The sequence below is a fragment of the Mesitornis unicolor genome, unplaced genomic scaffold (genome assembly GCF_000695765.1).
Source record: "Mesitornis unicolor isolate BGI_N332 unplaced genomic scaffold, ASM69576v1 scaffold13342, whole genome shotgun sequence".
Lineage (NCBI taxonomy): Eukaryota > Metazoa > Chordata > Aves > Mesitornithiformes > Mesitornithidae > Mesitornis > Mesitornis unicolor.
In genome coordinates this window covers 1-11,877 of record NW_010167204.1, presented here as the reverse complement: position 1 = coordinate 11,877, position 11,877 = coordinate 1, and the positions used below count along the sequence as shown (strand labels likewise).

The window sequence follows — 11,877 nt, the reverse complement described above, 5'->3', positions numbered from 1 at the left end:
CCTGAGCAACACCCCAGCCCAGAGCTGCAGTACCGGCCCCATAACCAGGACTTGCTCAGGCAACAAACCACCTTCATCAGAGATGGTGAGGAGGCAAAACCCCACCAGAAAGGTGCTCTTTACCCAGGCACCATTCCCTATTAAGGTACTGGTCATGCTGGGGACTCCCTGCCCACTCCCAGACACTCTTCCTCTGGGCTGCTCTTGGAAATGGGAAGATCAGCATCAAAGCTCTAGACAGACAAGTCCCTGAAGCACATAGGACATTTCCCTCACAGCAATAATTACAGTTAATGATCCTCACAGGTGGCCTACCCAGAGCACACCCTTATCAGCATTTGCTGTTCTCCCCAAGGCAACATCCATGCAATTGGGACCTCCCCACACAAAACTCCCCTGATTAAATCCAAGGAACTCTGAGCAACAAAAAAAAAAGGGTCTTTATTCAAATACAAAAAGGCAGTTGCATAGAAGTGTACGAGTACATTTCTAATTAAAAGGTGCTTTTACAGTAAAAGCCAGAGCAAGAGTTTGCCATTTCAGCCAAAGCAGGCAGCTTGCAATATTCCCTTGGACCAGGAACTGGGATCTTCTGCCTAGGCAGGATGCATCTCCAACATTAAGCCAGGCACTTATTCAGCTTCACTCATTGATAAATAGCAGTGTGATAAAGCTCAAGACACCCATGCTACAGAAGTGCGCTATGAGCACGTAGACTATGCAAGCAGAAAAGGTATAACGCATCAAACAGTAGTGTTGAGGTTCAGGATAACCCTTTGGCACCTCCAAGCACTCAGGACCAGTTTAGGCTGATGACTGAAGGTTTGTATTTCATCTTAGACTTCATTTCGTTAAGAACACATTGCAGTTTCTTAATACTCATCATCATCAACTTCATCATCTTCTCCATCTGCCGAGTCCCTTCCAACCTCCTCATAATCCTTCTCCAGGGCAGCCAGGTCCTCTCTAGCCTCTGAGAACTCCCCCTCCTCCATACCCTCTCCCACGTACCAGTGCACAAAGGCTCTCTTGGCGTACATCAGGTCAAACTTGTGGTCCAGCCGGGCCCACGCCTCCGCAATGGCCGTGGTGTTGCTCAGCATGCAGACAGCCCGCTGCACCTTGGCCAGGTCTCCCCCAGGCACCACCGTGGGAGGCTGGTAGTTGATACCCACCTTGAAGCCAGTGGGGCACCAGTCCACAAACTGGATCGACCGGCGCGTTTTAATGGCTGCAATGGCCGCGTTCACATCCTTGGGCACCACATCACCACGGTACAGCAGGCAGCACGCCATGTACTTGCCCCGGCGTGGGTCACATTTCACCATCTGGTTGGAGAACTCAAAGCAAGCGTTGGTGATCTCTGGCACCGACAGCTGCTCATGATAGGCTTTCTCTGCCGAGATGATGGGTGCATAGGTGGTGAGCGGGAAGTGTATCCGAGGGTAAGGCACCAGATTGGTCTGAAACTCAATCAGGTCAACATTCAATGCACCATTGAATCTCAAAGAGGCGGTGACCGATGAGACAATCTGCCCAATGAGCCTGTTGAGGTTGGTGTAGGTGGGACGCTCAATGTCCAGGTTGCGGTTGCAGATGTCATAGATGGCTTCGTTGTCCACCATGAAGGAGCAGTCTGAGTGCTCCAGGGTGGTGTGGGTGGTGAGGATGGAGTTGTAGGGCTCCACCACTGCTGTAGAGACCTGCGGGGCAGGGTACACAGAGAACTCCAGCTTGGACTTCTTGCTGTACTCCACGGAGAGCCGCTCCATGAGGAGGGAGGTAAAGCCAGAGCCTGTGCCTCCCCCAAAGCTGTGGAAGACCAGGAACCCTTGGAGGCCACTGCACTGGTCAGCCTGCAGCAGAATAACATATATTTACCTCCCTCTGTTAAGGACTGGGTAACTACCTCAAATAAATTCAATAATTTCTGCTTAGAGCACTTACTGGCTAGAGTGCACCCAATCCCTAGAGTGGATTCACTCCATATATTGCACTACTGATCATCTTAACTATCCATGTCTTAAACAATAGCAGCATTTCCATGGAGATACCACAGGTCCATCTGCATTGTCAGATGGAAACTCTTGGCCAATTGCTCCATTATGAGCTCAGTGCACACCTCAGCACCTGAGAGGGGGTAGCATATGGCTCTTAGACCCTTAGAAGACATCTCAAAATCATTTTATTGAGGGGCATCCAAGTACACTGTTGTAATCCTACTTCACTCCTATCAGATGTGGAGTTTGTTCTTTCCAGCCTGGCTATCAATTGTCCATTTAGAATTAATCTCCCCAATTGCACAACCAGGGTGTGGCTTCCCTGTGGTCAAAAGTCCTTCTCTTCTCCCTCTTAAGTCTAGTGTTGTGTCACTTCATATACATGTGATATGCAATGATGTATTTTTAGGGCAAATATACAGGTTCAGATGGCCCCTTGCTTTACTGATCCCCAAACCTAATCACAGCAGCCCTTGAGGTCACATAAAGGGGTTTTTCTTCCAAGATTTTTATCCCAAACCTAAAGTTTGATTGCATTGTCCATAGTGTGTCATTTTAAGGGAAAAACTGTCTTTTCCTCTTACCATTTTACGAATTCTGCTGAGGACAGTGTCTATAATCTCCTTTCCGATGGTGTAGTGGCCACGGGCGTAGTTGTTGGCAGCGTCTTCTTTGCCACTGATGAGCTGCTCTGGGTGGAAGAGCCCATGGTAGGTCCCAGTCCTGATCTCATCTACACAAGGAGAAGCAGTCATGGAGAGCAGCACACAGTTACAGGTTCTGGACTTTAATGTGACAGAGTAAAACACATAGCAAATCTACCACGATCCCATGTGATATGACACGGTTTAGACAAGGAATAAAGGAAGGGGTAAGAATAATCCTGTACAGGATAACTCGTCAAAGTCCTACTATACATCCTCCATCTTCACTCAGCAGCCCCATTGAGACCCTGATGGAATTTAGCTTAAAGACTTAGGACACTGCCTACGTCTTCAATATCACTGTAGGATTATATTACCACATGCCGTTTGTGTTTCTGCTTGTTGCAAAGCATCTTTAGAAGGCTGGAAGCACTCTCTCCATCCTCTGCTCTACAGCGCACTGAAGAGGAGACAGAATGCCTCCAGCGTTGACATTACTGCTAGATGTATCCAACCCAGCTCCAGACACCTGATGAAGACAGGCATTAGGAGCAGTTTCCTAGGCTCCATGCAATCAATGAGGTTGGAGACACCTCCAGTGGGTATTTAAACCTACTCAGTCTCAATATTGGATACACGTCATATTCTACTGGCTGCCTTGCTACGTTCTCAATTTAGTGCCTTGATAAGGTGCCTAAAAATTACGTGGAACCCAAACAAAAGTCTACATTCCTTCCATTAGATGAAATAATGAGTCACACGTCTGAGATGGTAAGATAGGAGCAAACACCCAGGAGAAGCCTAGGAGGCAAAAGCAGGTAGATGGATGCGGGTGGTTGGGAGTCATTTCCACCAGTTCCTTGAGCAAAAAAATAGATAATTTTTCTAGGAAGGTACTCTAAATCCAAGGGCCACAATTGAGTTAAACACCCAGAGATCACTAAAGGAGCTGGGGCTGGAAGGGGAAGTAGAAATCTTGCAGTAGCAAGACACCCAATTTCCACAGAACCATGAAACGTGTAACACTCATCAGCCCAAAGATGCTTTGCAGGTAACGTTAAAGCCAGATGTGCCACATCAGGTCCCAGGGTGGTGTAATTCAGTTTAGAGCCACTGAGATTAATAAACCCAAGTCACTTTACGCTTGCAGAGCGCCCTGCTCAAGGCAGCAGTTCTCTGAAAAGGAGGAATCAACTAAAGCCAAGTCAGTGTAGGAAGAGCAATGGGTTTACCACTCCCAGGTTCATTTGGAAATGCAATCTCTGCCTCCTGATGGCTGGAGACATTTGACTAAAGCAAAGGAACAGGAGCTGCTTGGAAATATGGGCAGCAACACAAGCTCCAAATAACAAGGGTCACAGTTAAAGATGCCACAACACCCAACTGCCCCACTATTACCAATGACAGTGGGCTCCAAGTCTATGAACACTGCCCGGGGTACGTGTTTCCCAGATGCTGTCTCGCAGAAGAAGGTCTCGAAAGAAGAATCCACTTGTTCGGACTTCGGCTCCATCGGTTTCACCTGCTTGGGGCCAGGAATGGTCCCATCTGCCTGGATCCCATGCTCAAGGCAGTAGAGCTCCCAGCAGGCGTTGCCCATCTGCACACCAGCCTGTCCAATATGGATGGAAATGCACTCCCTCTGCAAGGGGAAACGGCTGGTTAAGGTGATTTTTTAAACATCCTGTGACTTAGCGCTAGCCCCCGCGGTTCCCATTTGAGCCATTTGCTACTGCAGATGATTAGGGAAACAGGCAGCTTCCGCCCACCGCCGGGAAGTTGGAGCAAGGATCAAACCATGATCTGCAGGGCAGCTGGACACAGCTGAGCTGCACACGTAGCCTAGGAAGGGCCCTCCCAACCCAGGGGAGGAGGAAGGAAGGAGGTGATGGACTTCGTGCTGAGGCAGGAAGCAGCTGAGCCAATCTGGCTCCTTGCTCAGTGCTCAACTGGCCCTGACATGGAGAGGAGCATCCGTCAGTCCCTCAGGTCCCAGAGCAATGGGACAGCAAGGACAACAGCGCCAGGCTCCTTGATCCATAAAAACCTCTGCATCAAGGAGAAGCCAAGCCTGGGAAACATACAGCCAAGTCACAGCAGGAAATTAGGCTGGAGGAAACCAGCAGCTGCCTGAGGCCAGAACAAGGGCAGGGTGACACCTGGGGACAGGCTCGGAGTCCTGATTTAACCAGGTCGCCCTCCAGGAGCCTCTAACTACCTCCACTGGCGTCTTCTAGAGACTCTCTAAGGACTTTTGATGGTTGCGCGCTTCCCTGGGTAATTGACATCTCTGCTGTTTCCACCACCCCAAGATCAAAGCACTGCTGCAGCGATGACGGAAGCTCATGTCCCAGCTTCCAAGCAGAGACTCCCAATTACAGCCATGCATAGCATGGGGCAGTGCTGCTTCCCAAGGGGTCATCGTGAAAAGGAGCTGGTGATCCCATATGGGGATGGCAGACAGCTTGGCCGATCCCATTATTTGTAGCATTGATAGCTTCGTTCAGGTCCCGCCTCACTTCACACCACCACCCTCAGTCCTACCCAGAGCTGGGGGTCTCCAAAGATGAGCCCAGCTCCTGTGCTCCAAGTAGCCCACCTTAGGCAGAGCATGATATAGGCCACCAAGAGCCCAGTTATCTCAGGGCTGAGAGGACACCCTGTGCATGCACACCCCTAGGCATAACCAGAGGGACTCTGTCCTTCGAAAGCCACTACCTTCTAAGTATCACAGAATCATTAAGGTTGGAAAAGACCATCAAGTCCAACCATCAAGTAATGCTAGACAGCCCTGGGCACCAACCACTCATGGTAGTAGCCATCAGGAGAAGGATGCAATGCAACTTCTCCCCTCTTAGTCTCCAAGCATGGACATGCCAAGAGGTTTCTCAGCCCTCAAGAAGCTCCAATGGCCACCACATGCCTGGGTCTTCCACCATAAAGCTAAACACCAACTGGATGAGCGTAGAGGGACCCACAGCTGGCTAAACACAACTTAATCCAGGTCTGGGCCAAGACTGCCACTTCTTCAGGGTGTGGAAGCTGTATTTAAGCCCTCCCTCTGCGAGTTGATATTTGCACTATGTGGGAAATGCCGACTGCCATTTGCCCATCCCTCTCGGCGAGATGGTTGCAATAGCTCCTCGCCCCAGTCTGCAAGGGTCAGCGCCACAGCCGCGTCGCCCAGCGCGAGCTGGGACAGCTGCTCCGCTTGCCGTCCTCTCCCAGCTCCCCAGTCCCAGCACCTGCTTCAAGGGAGCGCTGGTATTTTCAGCCCAGAGCATAGAGAATGGGAATAAAACCCCCAAAAAAACCCTCCCAAATAAAAGAAGGACCTGCTGGAAAGAAGAAAACACAACTTTTTTCTGCAGGTTTCACCCCCCACCCCAAACTTGAAGTTTTTCTGAGATCCCAGATCTCCAACATTTGCACCATGAACTGCATTTTTTCAGACGCTGGCTATAGGCAGCCTATTGTTGTCCAGCTGATTTTCCCATTGGAAATACCATGTAAATGTTTAACTGTTTGATAGCCAAGACAGACTCTAGAAGTCAGCAGATAAAAGGAAAAGTTCAAAAGCCGGCTCGCTAGGAGTTACTTTGAAGTTTTTCTCCCATTTGCAACATGCAAAGGGACACCATCAGATTTTCCAACAAGTGACTCCTTTGCATTTGCAATAAGGTGACAGTTGTGTTATTCTTTGCAAAAAGTTTCAGCTGGATCAGCCAGCACTGCTCAGGGTTGCAGTTTTTTTAGTAACCAGATCAATCCCCTTCAGTTTCACAACTGCAAACTCTTGAGAGCAAAGGATTCAATTAAAAACCTAGAAGGAAAGGGGGACTTTATTCATTTAATATCTAATCCCAAGGGTTTGTAGCAGACAAAGGCAACATGGCAGCTCACTCCTAAGGAGAGAAAAACCCAACCCTTAAAAGTCTCTGCAAGTTGCATTAGTGGCAGTGCAAGAGTTGAAGTGTTAAACTCGGGGGAAACGGCCAGCAGAGCCAAACTTTAAGCTTTCATCTATCATACAGTTGTATATCGAGATACGCTGGTTTCCCCCAAAAGCAAAACCCAACTTGCATTAAAGAGACAGAAACTTTACAACTCCACAGACCCCACCTCAGGAGCTGCAAAGTGGCAAAGCAGCAAGGGGCCACTTAAATAACTCCTCTCCAACCAAGTCCCTCGCTTTTCCCTTATAAGGAGCAAACATTGAATCAATAAACCATAAGGTAATCAGCAATTAAACAGAGCTGTTTGGAATTAACATCCCCAATAGAAAGGAGAAGGGGAAAAAAAGAGCAAAGCAAGCTGCTTAGCTCAGTGCACTTGGAAAAAAAAAAACCAACCCCACAATCTATAATTTAAGTTTAGGCTTAATACAAATATAAGGCATGCTCTTACCATGGTGAGACTGGAAGCTTGCTAAGATCTAAGTAAAACAGCTGCTGCCCTGCCTCTCCCTGCAACTTTATAGCCCAGGAAGGCTTGACTCCACCTGAATATAAAGAAGCTTTCTGCTAGCTTAAAGGAGCAGAGCTCCTTTTCCTTTGCATCCCTAGAAATAGCAAGGGATGAAATGCTCTATTAGCATTTAGCTGGTGCGATTTTTGTGATCAAACAGCCTCAGGTACAGTGCAATGTGAGCTTCTTTTCCTATTTTTTTTCCAAAGAGCCTCAAATGAGGGAAAAGTTTGGTCAAAGTTGGGTTTGGCTAAAAAAAAGGAGGGGAACTCTGAGGAAGTTTGAGTGCCCCCATATCTACAATTTTATAATTTATTTTTTATCCAGCAGAAAAACTTATCCCCTTATCACTGTTCAGAGCACTGTCACTGATATGCCATATCTTGTCTATTTTTGAACATAATCCTGCAATTTTTGGTCTTTGTTCCATATATTCAATGACTTTCATGGGAATCTGCTGACTTTGGCACCTCTGGGACACTCAGGTGTAGGCTCAGACCTTCTGTTTTCCTCACTTTCTGGCCATTTAGGGTGCATTTCGCCTCTCCACCAAGAGCTGCCATGAGGACTCTGCACCAATTTTGGCCCCATCCTGGAAATGGGTAAGTGCCTCCTTAAGACTGCTCCGGATCCTCCCTTAAGTCTCAGTAGTGCCTATGTGGTTGCTAGCAGCAGATAGACAAGAGTGGTTAGTGGTAACTTGTTTACTAATGCCCTCATTTACCTCTTCAGTCTCTCATTAAAAGGTTCCCAAATCTTTGGTTCAGCTGTAGCTGCAATGGATTGACAGCACTGGGGTGGAGAACACAACCACACATCAGCACAAGTGCAATCAGGAAGTCAAGGACAGGGAGTTTTTCCTCTGCTCAGCATTTATGAGAACCTCTCTGCTTACTGGGTCCAGTTTGAGTTGACCAGTACAAGATAGACATTGGTACACCAGACCAAGTCCAGTATAGACCACCAAGCTGGTCAGATTTGGAGTACAGGGCGTAGGCAGACAGGGTAAGTGGGCTTGTTCATCATCAACTCACCATGAAGGTGGTCAGACTTTGGAGCAGAAAGGTGCAGATGGGGGAATTTTCATCCTTGAATGTATTTGAAACTCAGCTGTGCAACTCCTCAAGCAACCTGTGCTAAGTCGACCTCAATCAAGGTGTTTTTAGGAGAAAAAATAAACCCTTACACCAAGAAGTTGTATGCGTCAACGTGATCATAAGAACGTCCCCAGCCAAAGGGTAAATTTCTTTAGAGAAGCTTTATTTCCCTTTGTACTGTCAGCATGCCAAGCCACGGGGACACGGCTGCAGCCTTGATGGACAAAGACATGACCTGCAAGAGAAGGTCTATGGAAAAGGTCTCCTCCACCAGCATTTTCAGCCCAAGCTCTGCCTCTGAGGGCAGATGGGAGCATTACCCTGTTCCTGCTTGGGGCTATGCCATGGATGTAGGGAATTCAAGCCAAGCAGGTTGGGCACACAGCTATGCCTGTTTTGGAAGTGGTGGAATTCAGCCACAATTGGGTCAGGCAGGGTTCTTTGGTTTAGATAGAGCAACATGCAAATGCTAGTGCCATCATCATGGCCTCCAAACCTCACAGAAGGCATTTATTCACTAAATGACGTGCTTTTGGTAAACCCCAAGTCAAAAATGTTGGGGTCTGATTTCTCTCTTTCTTGGGAAATTGAAAGCAAAAGAGAATTGCTGTAATCAGGTGACAACCTGCCTGCGATCTCAGCTCCAAGACATATTTAGAATGGCATCAGTGAGAAGGACAGAGACCATCACCCCCCAAAGAGGACCCCTTGCGGCACCTCCCAGCCTTTTTATAGCCAGACCTCACAGCTGCTGCCTCCTTCTTCCCACTCCCGCATCCTAAATTATCGCCTCCTCACCGTGGTCTCCCCATTGCTGTCCCCATCATGTGGTCTGGCACCAGCTGCTGTTCGCCTCCACGGAGCAAATCTTTACCTGTGAGGATGTGGGTGGTGTCCCAAAACACCCTGGATGAGTATCCACGCTCTGGGCAAGCTCCTGGCTTACTGGGCTGCAGAGAAGCTGAAAATGCATTGCTATTGCTATGTTATTTTGGAAAATGGCTCTTAAATGTCACCCTTCTGGCCTATTGCTTGCTTCTGTTAGAGGTACCCTCATGGAATCAAAAGATATTGACGCCGGGAAGAGAAAATATTTAATTCAATGTTAATTGTTGGTGTTGCTAAAGCAGGAAAAATTTGAGGAGGAAAAGATCTCATTTTGCTTCAGGCTGAGCCAAATGTGGAGTTTTTTGGTATTTTTGATTTGTTGGCTGAACTGAAAAAAAAAATAGTGGTCTGTGTAGTTTCAAAATCTGCAATTTCAGCAATAATTCACTCCCATGTTTAATTGTTCACCTAGTTAAATGTGCTCCCTATTTCGCATGTGAACTTCCCTAGCATCAGCTTCCAGCCACGGGCTCTCATTAAGCCTTTTTCTGGGGAGTTAAAGCTGCCAACTTTCCACACCCTCATCCCCCGAAGGCAATTGTTGTCTTTTCAAGTGAATATTTCTGGCCAGATATGCAGAACAATCCTAGAGATCTCCATCCTCCACTGTGGCCTGAACTCCCAGATCCTGTTCTCCGGCAGGTCTCCATCTGCCTCTGTTGACCTCTAAAGGCCTGGAGCCACTAATATCCTTAAAGGGAACTCCTCAGTGATCTGGGCTCATCCCATTTAACACCAGTACCCACCAACAAGCCTCTGACAAGAGAAGAACGTGCTCTGTGCCAGTGCTTCCCAAAGATGAGCCATTGGTGAGCACAGATCTCACAAGGCCATCGCAGCCATCACATTGTGGCCCTGTGAATTTTGCTGTGCAGCCTTCAGCCTCACATCTGCAGAGCAAATGGGGAGCCTCCCAAAGGGCACCCACTTATTGATGGGTCAACGAGTCCTCTGGACACCCTGCTTCTCCTTGTAGGGAGGCCTCAGGCCACTGTTACCCTAATTTAGGTTTGCCAGGGCTGACTTTGAAGCGTTGCTCCTGATAGCGATTGTCCTTTATCTATCACGCAGTGAGGCCCCAACCTCAGCTCAGGCATCTGCTGCTGATAACCAGAGATGATTTATCCAAGCACTAGGCTGCATATCTCCAGCGTGTGGCTGTGCATGTTTCTGTCCATGCACGGTTTGGTTTTATACCGCTCCTTCTCTGGCCTTGGCCTCAGCCCTTTCTGCTCCGTGCACGTGAACGATGCAAACGGGGACAACTCCGCTTGTTTTGTTCATGCGGTCTCCTACCTCTCCCAAAATGTACAGATTTCTCTTCGACCAATTTCCATCTGCAAACACGTCCTTGCGGCGTGAGACAATTTGGATGCAGGGGGATCCTTTCAGATAGACTCACAATAAAAGAAAAGAATTGAAGTTGACATTTAAAGTAAATTCCTAACACAATACCAAAAAAATATATATCCTAATACAAAAGCAGCATTCAGCATCAGTAGGAACTCTGGATGCTCTCTACTGTAACGCAAAAAGTTACAGCAAAAAGTAATTAAAACCAAAAAAAACTTCATTTCCAGGCTATCAGGTTGGGATGTTTGGACAATCCAGCTTCTCCCCCGCTCCTCTCATTTTTCTTTCCAAATAAAACCCTGGCAGACCCATCCCGCGCTGCTGGACGGCTCGATTGGAGTGGAACTGCATATTTCAGCAGAACGCGTTTCCAGCAGAATTCCCCCAACCAGCTCTGCCTCAAAGCTGTTCCCGTAACCGAGGGTGGAGAAAGCACCATCTCTTTATTTGCATCTGCACAGCTGTGCTTCTCCTCTGCCTTCCCTAAAGCCAATAGGAACCAGCTGTGGGGTACAGGGTTATGCTATAGCAATAGCGAGCGTGCAAGGATGTATTTCTATTTATTCACCATTTGCAAAGGGATATTTCTTTTCCCTTAAATAATATTTAATGAGATAAATGCTTTAAGGAAAAGCTTTCTTCTAAAGTAACATGAAGAAACATGGACTTATGTTCTTTAATGAGTTTCAGGGTGGCTGTAATGTGGCTGCCTCCTGGAGCCCTGCTCCCAACGAGCAGCTGCTTGCACAAGTGTAAAGGGCCAGGAAAATGCATATAACTGTCCTGGTTTCGCCAAAATTTAATCATAGAATCGATTTTCTATTCAGGAAAGCTGCATTTTTGAGAAGACCGCAGCACTCGATTTAGTGGGAATTAAGCTGATAAGACACCTATAGATTTTTGGCCAGTCCTGGTATGCAGGGTATGCCCTGGTATGCCCTTGCTGCAGTGATCAAGGTGTTTAGCAGCTTTGAGTTCGCCAAGTGCAGAAGCTGGGAGGAGTGAAAACCAGAATACAGGACCTAAGCTGGCCAACAGGATATTATTCCATGCCATAAACATCATGCTCACTGTATTTTGGGGAGTTTGCTAGGGGTGGCCCTCTTTCCTCAGTCTTTGGAGGGTCTCACCTGTCATTCTGGTCCCAAGGCCAACTCCCCCATTTGTTGTGACCATCGCGCTCTCACTGGAGCTGTGGCACTCGTGGTGTTTGTTATTTAGGATTTCATGCTGGGAGTCCACATCTTACCACTTCTATATGGGCTGAGTACAACTTTGTGCATTTTATATTAATATTGGCATTAATTTTACTTTATTATTATTTTTATTTTATTTAACCTGTTTTTATTTCAACCCACGGGTCTCATTTCCTTTTCCCAATTCCCTTCCACAAGTGAGGAGGGGTCACTGGGTGATAGCACAACTGCC

General features: G+C 47.6%; 1 protein-coding gene across 1 annotated transcript; it reads right to left on the bottom strand.

Moving 5' to 3' along the window:
• Nucleotides 1-418: 418 nt before the first annotated feature.
• LOC104536087 (tubulin alpha-3 chain) lies at nt 419-7,105 on the bottom strand. Its single transcript, XM_010178616.1, has 4 exons — nt 7,052-7,105; nt 4,043-4,286; nt 2,585-2,733; nt 419-1,856 (listed from the first exon to the last, which is right to left on the bottom strand). Exons 1-4 carry the CDS (start codon nt 7,052-7,054, stop codon nt 873-875), a joined length of 1,380 nt encoding a protein of 459 aa, XP_010176918.1. The 5' UTR covers nt 7,055-7,105; the 3' UTR covers nt 419-872.
• Nucleotides 7,106-11,877: the final 4,772 nt, after the last annotated feature.